The sequence below is a fragment of the Salvelinus namaycush genome, unplaced genomic scaffold (assembly GCF_016432855.1).
Source record: "Salvelinus namaycush isolate Seneca unplaced genomic scaffold, SaNama_1.0 Scaffold2491, whole genome shotgun sequence".
NCBI classification, from domain to species: Eukaryota; Metazoa; Chordata; class Actinopteri; order Salmoniformes; family Salmonidae; genus Salvelinus; species Salvelinus namaycush.
In genome coordinates this window covers 3,225-23,689 of record NW_024059332.1, presented here as the reverse complement: position 1 = coordinate 23,689, position 20,465 = coordinate 3,225, and the positions used below count along the sequence as shown (strand labels likewise).

Genomic DNA, 20,465 nt, shown 5'->3' with positions numbered 1-20,465 from the left:
TTAACACCACTGATTAGCCTCTGTGCTTTAAGTGTCTTTTTAAAGCCTTGAATGTTGTTATTGTTGTTGTTGTTGTGTGTTTTGAAGTTCAGACTTTCTTTCATTCCGTTCACTGAAAACGGCCCTCAGTTTGTTTTGAGTTGACAGACCTTTCTGAAGAAACGACTACAACCACCACGGTAGAAGATACTGACTCATACAACGACCACAACCACCACGGTAGCAGATACTGACTCATACAACCACCACGGTAGGAGATACTGACTCATACAACCACCACGGTAGCAGATACTGACTCATACAACGACTACAACGACCACGGTAGAAGATACTGACTCATACAACGACCACAACCACCACGGTAGCAGATACCGACTCATACAACCACCACAACGACCACGGTAGGAGATACTGACTCATACAACGACGACAACCACCACGGTAGCAGATACCGACTCATACAACCACCACGGTAGCAGATACGGACTCATACAACGACCACAACCACCACGGTAGGAGATACTGACTCATACGACAACCACGGTAGCAGATACTGACTCATACAACGACAACAACCACCACGGTAGCAGATACTGACTCATACAACGACCACAACCACCATGGTAGAAGATACTGACTCATACAACGGCCACGGTAGAAGATACCGACTCATACATGGACCACAACCACCACGGTAGAAGATACTGACTCATACATAGACCACAACCACCACGGTAGAAGATACCGACTCATACATAGACCACAACCACCACGGTAGAAGATACCGACTCATACCACCACCACGGTAGCAGATACCAACTCATACCACCACCACGGTAGCAGATACCGACTCATACCACCACGGTAGCAGGTACTGACTCATACCACCACCACGGTAGCAGGTACTGACTCATACAACCACCACGGTAGCAGATACTGACTCATACAACCACCACGGTAGCAGATACTGACTCATACCACCACCACGGTAGCAGATACTGACTCATACAACCACCACGGTAGAAGATACTGACTCATACAACCACCACGGTAGGAGATACTGACTCATACCACCACCACGGTAGAAGATACTCACTCATACCACCACCACGGTAGCAGATACTGACTCATACAACCACCACGGTAGAAGATACTGACTCATACAACCACCACGGTAGAAGATACTGACTCATACAACCACCACGGTAGCAGATACTGACTCATACAACCACCACGGTAGCAGATACCGACTCATACAACCACCACGGTAGGAGATACTGACTCATACAACCACCACGGTAGCAGATACTGACTCATACAACGACTACAACGACCACGGTAGAAGATACTGACTCATACAACGACCACAACCACCACGGTAGCAGATACTGACTCATACAACCACCACAACGACCACGGTAGGAGATACTGACTCATACAACGACGACAACCACCACGGTAGCAGATACCGACTCATACAACCACCACGGTAGTAGATACCGACTCATACAACCACCACGGTAGCAGATACGGACTCATACAACGACCACAACCACCACGGTAGGAGATACTGACTCATACGACAACCACGGTAGCAGATACTGACTCATACAACGACGACAACCACCACGGTAGCAGATACTGACTCATACAACGACCACAACCACCATGGTAGAAGATACTGACTCATACAACGGCCACGGTAGAAGATACCGACTCATACATAGACCACAACCACCACGGTAGAAGATACTGACTCATACATAGACCACAACCACCACGGTAGAAGATACCGACTCATACATAGACCACAACCACCACGGTAGAAGATACTGACTCATACCACCACCACGGTAGCAGATACCAACTCATACCACCACCACGGTAGCAGATACCAACTCATACCACCACCACGGTAGCAGATACTGACTCATACCACCACCACGGTAGCAGGTACTGACTCATACAACCACCACGGTAGCAGATACTGACTCATACAACCACCACGGTAGCAGATACTGACTCATACAACCACCACGGTAGCAGATACTGACTCATACAACCACCACGGTAGCAGATACCGACTCATACAACCACCACGGTAGCAGATACTGACTCATACAACCACCACGGTAGCAGATACTGACTCATACAACCACCACGGTAGCAGATACTGACTCATACAACCACCACGGTAGCAGATACCGACTCATACAACCACCACGGTAGCAGATACTGACTCATACAACGACGACAACCACCACGGTAGCAGATACTGACTCATACAACGACCACAACCACCATGGTAGAAGATACTGACTCATACAACGGCCACGGTAGAAGATACCGACTCATACATAGACCACAACCACCACGGTAGAAGATACTGACTCATACATAGACCACAACCACCACGGTAGAAGATACCGACTCATACATAGACCACAACCACCACGGTAGAAGATACTGACTCATACCACCACCACGGTAGCAGATACCAACTCATACCACCACCACGGTAGCAGATACCAACTCATACCACCACCACGGTAGCAGATACCGACTCATACCACCACCACGGTAGCAGGTACTGACTCATACAACCACCACGGTAGCAGATACTGACTCATACAACCACCACGGTAGCAGATACTGACTCATACAACCACCACGGTAGCAGATACTGACTCATACAACCACCACGGTAGCAGATACCGACTCATACAACCACCACGGTAGCAGATACTGACTCATACAACCACCACGGTAGCAGATACTGACTCATACAACCACCACGGTAGCAGATACTGACTCATACAACCACCACGGTAGCAGATACCGACTCATACAACCACCACGGTAGCAGATACTGACTCATACAACGACGACAACCACCACGGTAGCAGATACTGACTCATACAACGACCACAACCACCATGGTAGAAGATACTGACTCATACAACCACCACGGTAGCAGATACCGACTCATACAACCACCACGGTAGCAGATACCGACTCATACAACCACCACGGTAGCAGATACCGACTCATACAACCACCACGGTAGCAGATACTGACTCATACCACCACCACGGTAGCAGATACTGACTCATACAACCACCACGGTAGCAGATACCGACTCATACAACCACCACGGTAGCAGATACCGACTCATACAACCACCACGGTAGCAGATACCGACTCATACCACCACCACGGTAGCAGATACCGACTCATACCACCACCACGGTAGCAGATACCGACTCATACCACCACCACGGTAGCAGATACCGACTCATACCACCACCACGGTAGCAGATACCGACTCATACAACCACCACGGTAGCAGATACCGACTCATACAACCACCACGGTAGCAGATACTGACTCATACAACCACCACGGTAGGAGATACCGACTCATACCACCACCACGGTAGCAGATACTGACTCATACCAGTGCTTTTGAAAAGTAGCAACAAGCAAAAACCTCTTGAGTTCTATCGTTGGTTCCTTTTCATGCAAATGTTGCTAATGGTATTATATTTTTGTACGGCATCCTATAAGACATTGGACACTGGCGTTACTCCCAGCATGCTTTGTGAAACCACAAGGTATACCACTTTCTACATGTTTCATTATATTAGCTCTTATTATCGCCCCCCAAAAAAAACATGTTGATTAGGACACTTTTTACAGTTCATATTAATATCCTTATATCTGTTCTCTGTTGCTACATCTGGTTCTTTCTGGTTTATAAAACCACTGTTGTATTAGTCTGACCTGCTGCACTTTATCGTCTGTCTGCCTGCCTGCCTGCCTGCCTGCCTGCCTGCCTGTCTGCCTGTCTGCCTGTCTGTCTGTCTGTTCAGATAAAAGGTGCTTCTAACAAATCCATATTTCATGTGAAGGGTCAGTAGTTGATGCTGATTGTGTGTATTGAAGGTAAATTGATGTACCACTCCATATCAAGACTGTAAAGACTGAAGAAAGCAACTCCCATCCATTTTCAACACAGAACTGTTGTGTGTGATGGTCATGGTTGATTGGTCAAAACCATTCTTATTTAAATGGTCAAAAACATTCTTATTTACTGAAACTGTCCAGTGGAAAACTCACTTTATAAAATGTTCATGTTCTGTTAACTCATATCCAAATAATGTTTACTCGTTCTGTTGTTGGGGTTACGTCTACACCGTTCTGTTGTTGGGGTTACGTCCACACCGTTCTGTTGTTGGGGTTACGTCCACACCGTTCTGTTGTTTGGGGTTACGTCCACACCGTTCTGTTGTTGGGGTTACGTCCACACCGTTCTGTTGTTGGGGTTACGTCTACACCGTTCTGTTGTTGGGGTTACGTCTACACCGTTCTGTTGTTGGGGTTACGTCCACACCGTTCTGTTGTTGGGGTTACGTCCACACCGTTCTGTTGTTGGGGTTACGTCCACACCGTTCTGTTGTTTGGGGTTACGTCCACACCGTTCTGTTGTTTGGGGTTACGTCCACACCGTTCTGTTGTTGGGGTTACGTCCACACCGTTCTGTTGTTGGGGTTACGTCTACACCGTTCTGTTGTTGGGGTTACGTCCACACCGTTCTGTTGTTTGGGGTTACGTCCACACCGTTCTGTTGTTGGGGTTACGTCTACACCGTTCTGTTGTTGGGGTTACGTCTACACCGTTCTGTTGTTGGGGTTACGTCTACACCGTTCTGTTGTTGGGGTTACGTCTACACCGTTCTGTTGTTGGGGTTACGTCTACACCGTTCTGTTGTTGGGGTTACGTCCACACCGTTCTGTTGGGGTTACGTCCACACCGTTCTGTTGGGGTTACGTCTACACCGTTCTGTTGGGGTTACGTCTACACCGTTCTGTTGTTGGGGTTACGTCCACACCGTTCTGTTGTTTGGGGTTTCGTCCACACCGTTCTGTTGTTGGGGTTACGTCCACACCGTTCTGTTGTTGGGGTTACGTCCACACCGTTCTGTTGTTTGGGGTTACGTCTACACCGTTCTGTTGTTGGGGTTACGTCTACACCGTTCTGTTGTTGGGGTTACGTCTACACCGTTCTGTTGTTTGGGGTTACGTCTACACCGTTCTGTTGTTGGGGTTACGTCTACACCGTTCTGTTGTTGGGGTTACGTCTACACCGTTCTGTTGTTGGGGTTACGTCCACACCGTTCTGTTGTTGGGGTTACGTCTACACCGTTCTGTTGTTTGGGGTTACGTCTACACCGTTCTGTTGTTGGGGTTACGTCCACACCGTTCTGTTGTTGGGGTTACGTCCACACCGTTCTGTTGTTGGGGTTACGTCCACACCGTTCTGTTGTTGGGGTTACGTCCACACCGTTCTGTTGTTGGGGTTACGTCTACACCGTTCGGTTGTTGGGGTTACGTCCACACCGTTCGGTTGTTGGGGTTACGTCCACACCGTTCGGTTGTTGGGGTTACGTCCACACCGTTCGGTTGTTGGGGTTACGTCCACACCGTTCGGTTGTTGGGGTTACGTCTACACCGTTCTGTTGTTTGGGGTTACGTCTACACCGTTCTGTTGTTTGGGGTTACGTCTACACCGTTCTGTTGTTTGGGGTTACGTCTACACCGTTCTGTTGTTTGGGGTTACGTCTACACCGTTCGGTTGTTGGGGTTACGTCCACACCGTTCTGTTGTTGGGGTTACGTCCACACCGTTCTGTTGGGGTTACGTCTACACCGTTCTGTTGTTGGGGTTACGTCCACACCGTTCTGTTGTTAGGGGTTACGTCTACACCGTTCTGTTGTTGGGGTTACGTCCACACCGTTCTGTTGTTTGGGGTTACGTCTACACCGTTCTGTTGTTGGGGTTACGTCTACACCGTTCTGTTGTTTGGGGTTACGTCTACACCGTTCTGTTGTTTGGGGTTACGTCTACACCGTTCTGTTGTTTGGGGTTACGTCTACACCGTTCTGTTGTTGGGGTTACGTCTACACCGTTCTGTTGTTTGGGGTTACGTCCACACCGTTCTGTTGGGGTTACGTCTACACCGTTCTGTTGGGGTTACGTCTACACCGTTCTGTTGGGGTTACGTCTACACCGTTCTGTTGTTGGGGTTACGTCTACACCGTTCTGTTGTTTAGGGTTACGCCCACACCGTTCTGTTGTTTAGGGTTACGCCCACACCGTTCTGTTGTTGGGGTTACGTCTACACCGTTCTGTTGTTGGGGTTACGTCTACACCGTTCTGTTGTTGGGGTTACGTCTACACCGTTCTGTTGTTGGGGTTACGTCCACACCGTTCTGTTGTTTGGGGTTACGTCTACACCGTTCTGTTGTTTGGGGTTACGTCCACACCGTTCGGTTGTTGGGGTTACGTCCACACCGTTCGGTTGTTGGGGTTACGTCCACACCGTTCGGTTGTTGGGGTTACGTCCACACCGTTCTGTTGTTGGGGTTACGTCCACACCGTTCTGTTGTTGGGGTTACGTCCACACCGTTCTGTTGTTGGGGTTACGTCCACACCGTTCTGTTGTTTGGGGTTACGTCCACACCGTTCTGTTGTTGGGGTTACGTCCACACCGTTCTGTTGTTGGGGTTACGTCTACACCGTTCTGTTGTTTGGGGTTACGCCCACACCTTTCCAAACAGAAAAGCTGCTTTTCAACATACTTAATTACCCATTTTTGGAAGGAAAACGAATACATTTTATAGGTCATATTTCATAAACACGTGTAAACACTGGACAGTTGCTTTAAAATGATGAAGAATTGTAATGAAAACTCATACAGCGTAACCTGTGTATTGAGACGACGGGGGGCAGAGACTGACGGTATAATAATCACTTGTTTTTGTGGAACGATGCGTGATGGCTTGAGTTACTACATGTACTAGATATGTTTGATAGAGCTGCTGTTGTAATGCAGTGATGGTGAGGGACATGAATTACCATGGGAACGTCATGTCTGGAAATACAGATGTATACAGACATTCTAGAATACTTTCTATCACGTTGGTGTAACAATGAAAGCATTCCTCCATTGTTTTCTATCACGTTGGTGTAACAATGAAAGCATTCCTCCGTTTGTTTTCTATCACGTTGGTGTAACAATGAAAGCATTCCTCCGTTTGTTTTCTATCATGTTGGTGTAACAATGAAAGCATTCCTCCGTTTGTTTTCTATCACGTTGGTGTAACAATGAAAGCATTCCTCCATTGTTTTCTATCATGTTGGTGTAACAATGAAAGCATTCCTCCATTTGTTTTCTATCATGTTGGTGTAACAATGAAAGCATTCCTCCATTGTTTTCTATCACGTTGGTGTAACAATGAAAGCATTCCTCCGTTTGTTTTCTATCACGTTGGTGTAACAATGAAAGCATTCCTCCGTTTGTTTTCTATCATGTTGGTGTAACAATGAAAGCATTCCTCCGTTTGTTTTCTATCATGTTGGTGTAACAATGAAAGCATTCCTCCATTGTTTTCTATCATGTTGGTGTAACAATGAAAGCATTCCTCCATTTGTTTTCTATCATGTTGGTGTAACAATGAAAGCATTCCTCCATTGTTTTCTATCACGTTGGTGTAACAATGAAAGCATTCCTCCGTTTGTTTTCTATCACGTTGGTGTAACAATGAAAGCATTCCTCCGTTTGTTTTCTATCACGTTGGTGTAACAATGAAAGCATTCCTCCGTTTGTTTTCTATCACGTTGGTGTAACAATGAAAGCATTCCTCCGTTTGTTTTCTATCATGTTGGTGTAACAATGAAAGCATTCCTCCATTTGTTTTCTATCATGTTGGTGTAACAATGAAAGCATTCCTCCGTTTGTTTTCTATCACGTTGGTGTAACAATGAAAGCATTCCTCCGTTTGTTTTCTATCATGTTGGTGTAACAATGAAAGCATTCCTCCATTTGTTTTCTATCATGTTGGTGTAACAATGAAAGCATTCCTCCATTGTTTTCTATCACGTTGGTGTAACAATGAAAGCATTCCTCCGTTTGTTTTCTATCACGTTGGTGTAACAATGAAAGCATTCCTCCGTTTGTTTTCTATCACGTTGGTGTAACAATGAAAGCATTCCTCCATTGTTTTCTATCACGTTGGTGTAACAATGAAAGCATTCCTCCATTTGTTTTCTATCATGTTGGTGTAACAATGAAAGCATTCCTCCATTGTTTTCTATCACGTTGGTGTAACAATGAAAGCATTCCTCCATTTGTTTTCTATCACGTTGGTGTAACAATGAAAGCATTCCTCCGTTTGTTTTGGCGTTCTTTCTCTTAAGATCCGAAAGGTTTAAATTAGGCTTTTCTCCTTATCAACATACTTTGTACAAGCTGCTTGTTAACTTGTCTTCCGGCTACCTTCGTCAACTCTGTAACATATCGATCTGATCAGTGTGAACTGACATTGTATAAAAATTAAATTACTTTTGTCTTTTTTTTTAATCCAGTGTGGGTGTTTTTTTTTGGTTTCCTTCCTTATCAGACGTACAGTTGAAGTCGGAAGTTTACATACACTTAGGTTGTTGGAGTCATTAAAACTTGTTTTTTAACCACTCCACACATTTCTTGTTAACAAACTATAGTTTTGGCAAGTCGGTGAGGACATCTACTTTGTGCATGACACAAGTAAATTTTCCAACAATTGTTTACAGACAGATTATTTCACTTATAATTCACTGTATCACAATTCCAGTGGGTCAGAAGTTTACATACACTAAGTTGACTGTGCCTTTAAACAGCTTGGAAAATTCCAGAAAATGATGCCATGGATTTAGATGCTTCTGATAGGCTAATTGACATCATTTGAGTCAATTGGAGGTGTACCTGTGGATGTATTTCAAGACCTACTTTCAAACTCAGTGCCTCTTTGCTTGACATCATGGGAAAATCAAAAGAAATCAGCCAAGACCCCAGAAAAAAATTGTAGACCTCCACTAGTCTGGTTCATCCTATAGATATATATAGTCACCTTCCCCCTATACATATCTACCTCCATCACTCCAGTATCCCTGTCTCCTTACCCCTATACATATCTACCTCCATCACTCCAGTATCTGTGCACATTGTTAACATGATACTGGAACTGACCCTGTATATAGTCACCTTACCCCTATACATATCTACCTCCATCACTCCAGTATCCGTGCATATTGTTAATATGATACTGGATGTAATACGATGGCGCGGAGGGGAGGGCGGCCTTCTTATCAGCTCTTAACCAACCACGCTATTTTAATAAAAAATGTTTGCGTTGTTCGTAACTTGTTTTGTACATGATGTTGCTGCTACCGTCTCTTATGACCGAAAAGAGCTTCTGGACAACAGAACTGCGATGGTCACCTCAAACTGGACGAGGAGTTCTTCTTCAATGAGTCGGACAGGAGGGATATACTACTACAGACACCCGACCAGGCCCAGATCCCCGTGATTCGCTTGAGAAGGAAACTGAGATTTAGTGGAAAAAGATCAGGGTGCCTTGCGAGGATCAGGCGACGAGTGGCTAATCTGCCCTTGCCTTCTGTCCTGCTAGCTAATGTTCAACCGCTGGAAAATAAATGTGAGGAACTGAAAGCACGTATATCCTACCTACTTTCACCGAGTCGTGGCTGAACGACGACATTAACAAAATACAGCTGGCAGGTTAAACACTCCATCGGCAGGACAAAACAGCAGCCTCTGGTTAGACACGAGGTGGCAGGTTATACACTCCATCGGCAGGACAGAACAGCAGCCTCTGGTTAGACACGGGGCGGGGGCCTATGCATATATGTGAACAACAGCTGGTGCGCGATATCTAAGGAAGTCCCGAGGTTTTGCTCGCCTGAGGTAGAGTATCTCATGATAAGCTGTAGACCACACTATCTACCTAGAGAGTTTACATTTTCTACATACATTTACATTTACATTTTAGTCATTTAGCAGAAGCTCTTATCCAGAGCGACTTACAGTAGAGTGCATACATTTTATTACATTTTACATACTGAGACAAGGATATCCCTACCGGCCAAACCCTCCCTAACCCGGACGACGCTATGCCAATTGTGCGTCGCCCCACGGACCTCCCGGTTGCGGCCGGCTGCGACAGAGCCTGGGCGCGAACCCAGAGACTCTGGTGGCGCAGCTAGCACTGCGATGCAGTGCCCTAGACCACTGCGCCACCCGGGAGGTGGCGCAGTGGTGGCCCAGCACGATGCTGGCCCTAAAAGCACTCTCAATGAGCTGTATACCGCCATGAGCAAACAGGAAAACGCTCATCCAGGGGCAGCACTCCTAGTGGCCGGGGGCTTTAATGCAGGGAAACTTAAATCAGTTTTACCTAATTTCTATCAGCATGTTAAATGTGCAACCCGAGGGAAAATAATTCTAGACCACCTTTACTCCACACACAGAGACATGTACAAAGCTTTCCCTCACCCTCCATTTGGCAAATCTGACCATAATTCTATCCTCCTGATTCCTGCTCACAAACGAAAATTAAAGCAGGAAGCACCAGTGACTCGGTCCATAAAAAAGTGGTCAGATGAAGCAGATGCTAAACTACAGGACTGTTTTGCTAGCACAGACTGGAATATGTTCCGGGATTCTTCTAATGGCATTTAGGAGTATACCACATCAGTCACTGGCTTTATCAATAAGTCCATTGAGGACGTCGTCCCCACGGTGACTGTACGTACATACCCCAACCCTAAATAACTTCTAGGATCGCTTCGAGGCAAGTAACATTGAAACAAGCATGAGAGCATCAGCTGTTCCGGACGGCTGGGTGATCACACTCTCCGCAGCCGCTTTGAGTTTCAGACGGATTACCAGGACGTGTATTCCGAGCATGTGACTTCCCTGACATTTTCAATCTCTCCCTGTCCGAGTCTGTAATACCAACATGTTTCAAGCAGACCACCATAGTCCCTGTGCCCAAGAAATCAAATCAAATGTTATTTGTCACATACACATGGTTAGCAGATGTTAATGCGAGTGTAGTGAAATGCTTGTGCTTCTAGTTCCGAACATGCAGTAATATCTAACAAGTAATCTAACCTAACAATTCCACAACTACTACCTTATACACACAAGTGTAAAGGAATGGATAAGAATATTTACATAAATATATATGAATGAGTGATGGCCGAACGGCATAGGCAAGATGCAGCAGATGGTATAGAGTACAGTATATACATATGAGATGAGTAATGTAGGGTATGTAAACATTATATAAAGTGGCATTGTTCAAAGTGGCTAGTAATACATTTATTACATACATTTGTCCATTATTAAAGTGGCTAGAGTTGAGTCAGTATGTTGGCAGCAGCCACTCAATGTTAGTGATGGCTGTTTAACAGTCTAATGGCCTTGAGATAGAAGCTGTTTTTCAGTCTCTCGGTCCCCGCTTTGATGCACCTTTACTGACCTCGCCTTCTGGATGATAGCGGGGTGAACAGGCAGTGGCTCGGGTGGTTGTTGTCCTTGATTATCTTTTTGGCCTTCCTGTAACATCGGGTTGTGTAGGTGTCCTGGAGGGCAGATAGTTTGCCCTCGGTGATGCGTTGTGCAGATCTCACTACCCTCTGGAGAGCCTTACGGTTGAGGGCGGAGCAGTTGCCGTATCAGGCGGTGATACAGCCCGACAGGATGCTTTCAATTGTGCATCTGTAAAAGTTCGTGAGTGTTTGAATTTCTTGAATTTCTTGAATTTCTTCATCCTCCTGAGGTTGAAGAGGCGCTGCTGCGCCTTCTTCACCACGCTGTCTGTGTGGGTGGACCAATTCAGTTTGTCCGTGATGTGTATGTTACGTTCACCAGTTTCTGTGTTGTAGTTTGTATTTGAGTGTGTGTGTTTTTAAGGAGATGGCTTCCTGAAATTCTCCCCAAACAGCTGATTGGTCGGCCCCAAATTGATGATTGGAGAGCTGACCCCGCCCCCTCGTCAGGATGCAGCTGTCTTCAATTAGATTCCTTCTGAAGCTATATGTGTTCTGTTGCTCAGAGGGGAGAATAGAGAGAGGGATGATTGCAGAGAGGGATGATTGCAGAGAGGGATGATTGCAGAGAGGGATGATTGCGGAGAGGGATCATTGCAGAGAGGGATCCTTGCAGAGAGGGATCCTTGCAGAGAGGGATCCTTGCAGAGAGGGATCATTGCAGAGAGGGATCATTGCAGAGAGGGATGATTGCAGAGAGGGATGATTGCAGAGGGTTATATCATATGCTGGTTGTGTTCTCAGAGAGAGAGATCATTGCTGAGAGTGAGACAGGCAGTTGGTATGTACTATGTTAGTTGTTGATGGGAGCAGCTTTGGTATGTTCTGTGTGAATTTGTTGCTCAGTCAGAGCCTATTTGATGTCCTGTGTTTCTCAGTGTGTTTGTGAAATTGTTTAATATTCTGTTTCATTTGTTCCCAGGGGGGAAGGGGAAGGCACCTAGGGAGTGCTTAGGCAAGAGGCCCGCGGGCATACATATACCCGTAGTATATTCACTGTCTAGGCACACTAGGTAAGACCTGGGCGGACCACCCCCTGTATTTTGGTAGGCAGGTAAGATAGGAGAAAGGGATTTGATATTTACTTTCTTTGCTTTGGTTCCGTCCAGCCCCTTTTCCCCATATTACCGCGTAAAGGAAATAAATCCTAGTAAACGGTAAATTCTGCCTTTTGTCATCCTTACTCGCACCTACAGTCCCATACCTTTTTCACTTCACGGGGAGTTGAGTTGTAGAAGGGTGTTGCGTTCCCTCTTCTTAGAGGCGTGCGTAACAGTGTACGCCGAGGAACTTAAAACTTTCCACCTTCTCCACAACTGTCCCGTCAATGTGGATAGGGGGCTGCTCCCTCTGCTGTTTCCTGAAGTCCAAGATCATCTCCTTTGTTTTGTTGACATTGAGTGTGAGGTTATTTTCCTGACACCACACTCCGAGGGCCCTCACCTCCTCCCTGTAGGCCGTCTCGTCGTTGTTGGTAATCAAGCCTATCACTGTAGTGTCGTCTGCAAACTTGATGATTGAGTTGGAGGCGTGCATGGCCACGCAGTCGTGGGTGAACAGGGAGTACAGGAGAGGGCTGAGAACGCACCCTTGTGGGGCCCCAGTGTTGAGGATCAGCGGGGTGGAGATGTTGTTACCTATAGTATGGTATTAACTGACCCTGTATATAGTATGGTATTAACCTGACCCTGTATATAGTATGGTAATGAACTGACCCTGTATATAGTGTGGTATTAATAACTGACCCTGTATATAGTATGGTATTAACTGACCCTGTATATAGTATGGTATTAACTGACCCTGTATATAGTATGGTATTGAACTGACCCTGTATATAGTATGGTATTAACTGACCATGTATATAGTATGGTATTAACTGACCCTGTATATAGTATGGTATTAACTGACCCTGTATATAGTATGGTATGAACTGACCCTGTATATAGTATGGTATTAACTGACCCTGTATATAGTATGGTATTAAACTGACCCTGTATATAGTATGGTATTAACTGACCCTGTATATAGTATGGTATTAACTGACCCTGTATATAGTATGGTATTAACTGACCCTGTATATAGTATGGTATTAACTGACCCTGTATATAGTATGGTATTAACCTGACCCTGTATATAGTATGGTATTAACTGACCCTGTATATAGTATGGTATTAACTGACCCTGTATATAGTATGGTATTAACTGACCCTGTATATAGTATGGTATTAACCTGACCCTGTATATAGTATGGTATTAACTGACCCTGTATATAGTATGGTATTAACTGACCCTGTATATAGTATGGTATTAACTGACCCTGTATATAGTATGGTATTAACTGACCCTGTATATAGTATGGTATTAACTGACCCTGTATATAGTATGGTATTAACTGACCCTGTATATAGTATGGTATTAACTGACCCTGTATATAGTATGGTATTAACCTGACCCTGTATATAGTATGGTAATAAACTGACCCTGTATATAGTGTGGTATTAATAACTGACCCTGTATATAGTATGGTATTAACTGACCATGTATATAGTATGGTATTAATAACTGACCCTGTATATAGTATGGTATTAACTGACCCTGTATATAGTATGGTATTAATAACTGACCCTGTATATAGTATGGTATTAACTGACCATGTATATAGTATGGTATTAATAACTGACCCTGTATATAGTATGGTATTAACTGACCCTGTATATAGTATGGTATTAACTGACCCTGTATATGGTATGGTATTAACCTGACCCTGTATATAGTATGGTATTAACTGACCATATATATAGTATGGTATTAACTGACCCTGTATATAGTATGGTATTAACTGACCCTGTATATAGTATGGTATTAACTGACCCTGTATATAGTATGGTATTGAACTGACCCTGTATATAGTATGGTATTAACTGACCCTGTATATAGTATGGTATTAACTGACCATATATATAGTATGGTATTAACTGACCCTGTATATAGTATGGTATTAACTGACCCTGTATATAGTATGGTATTAACTGACCCTGTATATAGTATGATATTGAACTGACCCTGTATATAGTATGGTATTAACTGACTCTGTATATAGTGTGGTATTAATAACTGACCCTGTATATAGTATGGTATTAACTGACCCTGTATATAGTATGGTATTAACCTGACCCTGTATATAGTATGGTAATAAACTGACTCTGTATATAGTGTGGTATTAATAACTGACCCTGTATATAGTATGGTATTAACTGACCCTGTATATAGTATGGTATTAACCTGACCCTGTATATAGTATGGTAATAAACTGACCCTGTATATAGTGTGGTATTAATAACTGACCCTGTATATAGTATGGTATTAACTGACTCTGTATATAGTGTGGTATTAATAACTGACCCTGTATATAGTATGGTATTAACTGACCCTGTATATAGTATGGTATTAACCTGACCCTGTATATAGTATGGCATTAACTGACCCTGTATATAGTATGGTATTAACTGACCCTGTATATAGTATGGCATTAACTGACCCTGTATATAGTATGGTATTAACTGACCCTGTATATAGTATGGTATTAACTGACCCTGTATATAGTGTGGTATTAACTGACCCTGTATATAGTATGGTATTAACTGACCCTGTATATAGTATGGTATTAACTGACCCTGTATATAGTATGGTATTAACTGACCCTGTATATAGTATGGTATTAACTGACCCTGTATATAGTATTGTATTAACTGACCCTGTATATAGTATGGTATTAACTGACCCTGTATATAGTATGGTATTAACTGACCCTGTATATAGTATGGTATTAACTGACCCTGTATATAGTGTGGTATTAACTGACCCTGTATATAGTATTCTTACTTACCTATTGTGTTCTTCATGTTTCTTCTTCTTTCTCTTGTTTTCTTCTATCAACCAGTCATAAATCAGCCTGGAGGACTGGAGCTGACCATCCCTGCTGTATGATCCTTCCATGTGGATTGTTGATTTAATAAGGTCCTTTGTTTTCCTCAGCTGAGCTGTAGAGGGCGCTGTTACAACATTTTAACTCACAGATAGACCGACATGCTGATGATACTCAACACAAGTGTAATTCAAATATTTACATTTTTTTATTTCAGAATTCAACGTTATTCAATCTGTGTTACACAGAGGTCACTATAATTGTCCCTTTTTACTCATTTTTAAGGATCAAGCAAATGTTTGGAAAAACTATGCCTCGTCTCTTACCTTGTTTGTGTAATGAGTTCCATTTTAGATTAATACAAATATCCCTTATCTTTATAAGATGGCTGTCTGTATCTGCAATGTTATTTGCTTGATTAATCAACATGAAATATATTTAATACAATAGAAAATAAAAAATAAACATTTAACAACAACTCAATAATCGCTGCACTTTCCCCATTCGCTCGCTCAAAGCTGTCCCCATCAACTGGAATGAATTGTAAAAACCAAGATATGCAACGTTCCTGGGTCTCAGACAGTAGTTCAGTGCTGCTCAGCTCTACCACACACCATTGGCTAGTTTATTCCATTCCACACTGAGTAATGCCAGTCAGACATCATCAGACGTCAGTCACAGGTGTTCTGTCTTTGAGGCTTTTTGTCTTTCTGTCAGTCTCTACCTCTGTCTCTGTCTCCCCAGGCCCTCCAAACATAGCTGTTAGGTCTTTAATACTGTCTGTCAGTCTCTACCTCTGTCTTTGTCTCCCCAGTCCTTCCTAACATAGCTGTTAGGTCTTTAATACTGTCTGTCAGTCTCTACCTCTGTCTCTGTCTCCCCAGTCCTTCCTAACATAGCTGTTAGGTCTTTAACAGTGTCTGTCAGTCTCTACCTCTGTCTCTGTCTCCCCAGTCCTTCCTAACATAGCTGTTAGGTCTTTAATACTGTCTGTCAGTCTCTACCTCTGTCTCATCTTTATTACTGTCTGTCAGTCTCTACCTCTGTCTCATCTTTAATACTGTCTGTCAGTCTCTACCTCTGTCTCATCTTTAATACTGTCTGTCAGTCTCTACCTCTGTCTCTGTCTCCCCAGTCCTTCCTAACATAGCTGTTAGGTCTTTAATACTGTCTGTCAGTCTCTACCTCTGTCTTTGTCTCCCCAGTCCTTCCTAACATAGCTGTTAGGTCTTTAATACTGTCTGTCAGTCTCTACCTCTGTCTCTGTCTCCCCAGTCCTTCCTAACATAGCTGTTAGGTCTTTAACAGTGTCTGTCAGTCTCTACCTCTGTCTCTGTCTCCCCAGTCCCTCCACACATAGCTGTTAGGTCTTTAATACTGTCTGTCAGTCTCTACCTCTGTCTCTGTCTCCCCAGTCCCTCCAAACATAGCTGTTAGGTCTTTAACACTGTCTGTCAGTCTCTACCTCTGTCTCATCTTTAATACTGTCTGTCAGTCTCTACCTCTGTCTCATCTTTATTACTGTCTGTCAGTCTCTACCTCTGTCTCATATTTAATACTGTCTGTCAGTCTCTACCTCTGTCTCTGTCTCCCCAGTCCTTCCTAACATAGCTGTTAGGTCTTTAACACTGTCTGTCAGTCTCTGTCTCTGTCTCCCCAGTCCCTCCAAACATAGCTGTTAGGTCTTTAACACTGTCTGTCAGTCTCTACCTCTGTCTCTGTCTCCCCAGTCCCTCCAAACATAGCTGTTAGGTCTTTAACACTGTCTGTCAGTCTCTACCTCTGTCTTTGTCTCCCCAGTCCCTCCAAACATAGCTGTTAGGTCTTTAATACTGTCTGTCAGTCTCTACCTCTGTCTTTGTCTCCCCAGTCCCTCCTAGCTGTTAGGTCTTTAATACTGTCTGTCAGTCTCTACCTCTGTCTCTGTCTCCCCAGTCCTTCCTAACATAGCTGTTAGGTCTTTAACACTGTCTGTCAGTCTCTACCTCTGTCTCATCTTTAATACTGTCTGTCAGTCTCTACCTCTGTCTCCCCAGTCCCTTCAGACATAGCTGTTAGGTCTTTAATACTGTCTGTCAGTCTCTACCTCTGTCTCATCTTTAATACTGTTTGTCAGTCTCTACCTCTGTCTCTGTCTCCCCAGGCCCTCCAAACATAGCTGTTAGGTCTTTTACACTACTGGCTGACTTGGTTCTCTGCGCCCAGTCCCCTCTGGCCTTCACTTTCCTGGGGTTGGTGTTCAGGCTCTTAGACCTCAGCGATGGATACATCCTGTCCTCTGCCACAAGCAGAAGGCCCCCACCAGGATCTTCAGCCTCCGCTTCCTGCTTCTCCTCGCCTCCATCTTTGTTGCTCTCTGGCTGACTCTTCCCTGGCTCCTGTGGTTCACTGTCTGTCGTTGTCTCTTTGGCTTCTGCCTCGTCCTTTGTATCGGTGGTGGTGGGGACTAGCTTCTCCATGGAGACTTTGGGCATGTGGCCGAACGGGCAGGGGTGAACTTTGTACTCGAAGCGAGCTCCCCAGTGACCCATGGTCGGAGATCTGGAGGTAACCATTTCCTGCTCCCCTGTGAGGGGGTTGTTGACGTCTGTGGCCCAAGTAGCCCCCTCATCTCCCCCATCGGCTGGGTTGTACACCATAGTGCTCCTGGATCTGGGCCTGGAGGTGAGACAGTCACTGTGGGTCTCTGGTGACTGGTACTGCAGGGACCTGACCCTCTCCAGAGGATATGAGATGGCTGCTTCTAGCTTGATCTTCTCCACGGTCACTCCTGCCTTCTCCAGGGCGGCGTCCATCGAGGCTGCAGGGCTGGGCTGTGGAGAAGGCTCTGTAGGAGCCTCAGGCCTCTGGGTTGGGGTTTCCTTCGCCCCTTCGCAGACGGAGACTCTGGAGCTGGAATGATTCCTCTCTCTGGAGCCCAGCACATCTAACGTGGCTCCATACTCCTTCACAGAGGCCGTGGTGCTGGTCGTAGTTTCTCTCATACTCCCTTTCCTCTCAACCACCTTCCTCATGCTCCCTTTCCTGTGGATCACTTTCCTCTCAGGGCTCTTGATGTCCCCAGCCTCGGAGCGGGTGTCATCTCCCATCTCCAGGTGGTACCGGTACAGACTGTAGCCGTCAGAGCTGATGGACACACATGCAGATATATAATCAGTACATATCATCCTCACATCATCCATAAACACTAGACTACTGTACTGTACATGAATGAGCCGACCATTCAGTCTTTCTCATCTGGAGTCATTATTAAAGAAGTTATTAAACCTGTTGATGGAGCTGTGGCGGAGCAGGGAGGACGGGTCGCAGACCGAGGATACCCCCGACTGGGTCCTGACCAGGTCGTTGTGGTCCACCCCGGCCAGCTTCTCCAGGGCATTCATCATACGCCCAGAGAACTCCTCCAGCTGACCCAGCCGAAGGTCCACCGTCTGCAGGGAAGCCTTCATGGAGTGCTCCCTCTCGTTCACCTCCTCCAGACGCATCGACATGTTCTCCACCCTAAAGAGGAGAGAGAGTCAACAGAACCACAACTCTTTTATTCAATTTTTTTTTTTACTCACCCTGCCGACTACACCAAATGTATTGTGGGAGATTTACTGATAACTATGAATAACTGTAGCGAATACTGAGACAGTTCTACAAGGCTCATTTAAATGTAAGTAGTTTCCCCCCAAAGAGAGAAGACCATAGCTGTCCGGTCTCTAGCTGTCCGGTCTCTAGCTGTCCGGTCTCTAGCTGTCCGGTCTCTGACCTCTCAGATGTGACCCTGATGCGTTCGTTGTTAGACGACTGCTCCTCGTCCTCCTTCTCTCTGAAATACTCCTCCACACACTGCTCCTCAAACTCGTACAGAACCTTCAGCTCCTCGGCATTCAGCAGCAGCTCTGTCAGACGGAGAAACACACGTCACACGCTGGAGCCACGGTTGGTGGAATTAAACTGCTTCTGAAACCTGGTAGAAACACACTGAAATCAGTCTTGGAAGGAGCAATCAGCCAACCCAGCCAACCAACCAGACAGCCAACCAACCGGCTGGCCAGCCAGAAAACCATTTCAGCCAGCTAGCTAATCAATCAACCAGGTCATCCAAAATCACTCAACCAATCAACCAGTCATCCAATCACTCAACCAATCAACCAGTCACCCAATCACTCAACCAATCAACCAGTCACCCAATCACTCAACCAATCAACCAGTCATCCAATCACTCAACCAATCAACCAGTCACCCAATCACTCAACCAATCAACCAGTCACCCAATCACTCAACCAATCAACCAGTCACCCAATCACTCAACCAATCAATCAGTCATCCAATCACTCAACCAATCAATCAGTCATCCAATTAGTCAACCAATCAATCAACCAGTCATCCAATCAGTCAACCAACCAATCAATCAGTCATCCAATCACTCAACCAATCAACCAGTCAACCAATCACTCAACCAATCATCAGTCATCCAATCACTCAACCAATCAATCAGTCAACCAATCACTCAACCAATCAACCAGTCATCCAATCAGTCACTCAACCAATCAATCAGTCATCCAATCAGTCAACCAATCAGCCAACCAATCAACCAGTCATCCAATCAGTCAACCAATCAATCAACCAGTCATCCAATCAGTCATCCAATATCCCCAAAACCACTAACGTAGTCCTTTGTTGTCCCTGTCGTCCTGCTCTCCCTCTGTTCTCCTCTTGCAGCGGCGACAGACGTGCTTCAGAACGATGTAGATGTGGCTGAAGATGATGAGGGGCGGAGGGAGGAGGGGCCGGTCGTGGAACTTCATGATCAGCTGGTAACGCTGGAACTTCCAGATCTGGTTGGAGACGGACTTGACCTCTAAGAAGGTGTTGCTGTTGGTCAGAGGTCAGGAAGGAAAAGCGGATCCAATCAGGGAGTTGCTTTTACCAACGGGGTTAAATCTTCACAACATCACAACACAGTCAACTACATGAATGAACCAGGTTAAATCCCCAGGTCTCCTACACAACATCACAACACAGTCAACTACATGAATGAACCAGGTTAAATCCCCAGGTCTCCTACACAACATCACAACACAGTCAACTACATGAATG

General features: G+C 45.1%; 1 protein-coding gene across 1 annotated transcript; it reads right to left on the bottom strand.

Annotated features, from left to right (window-relative positions):
* Positions 1-15,603: 15,603 nt before the first annotated feature.
* On the bottom strand, positions 15,604-20,240 carry LOC120039049 (transient receptor potential cation channel subfamily M member 1; the record flags this gene model as incomplete). The annotated part of the gene is made up of 4 exons (XM_038984575.1): positions 15,604-18,503; positions 18,645-18,878; positions 19,132-19,264; positions 20,035-20,240. Coding segments are annotated over 4 exons (1,600 nt in total), but the record flags the coding sequence as incomplete, so codon positions are not given.
* Between the last annotated feature and the right edge of the window lie 225 nt (positions 20,241-20,465).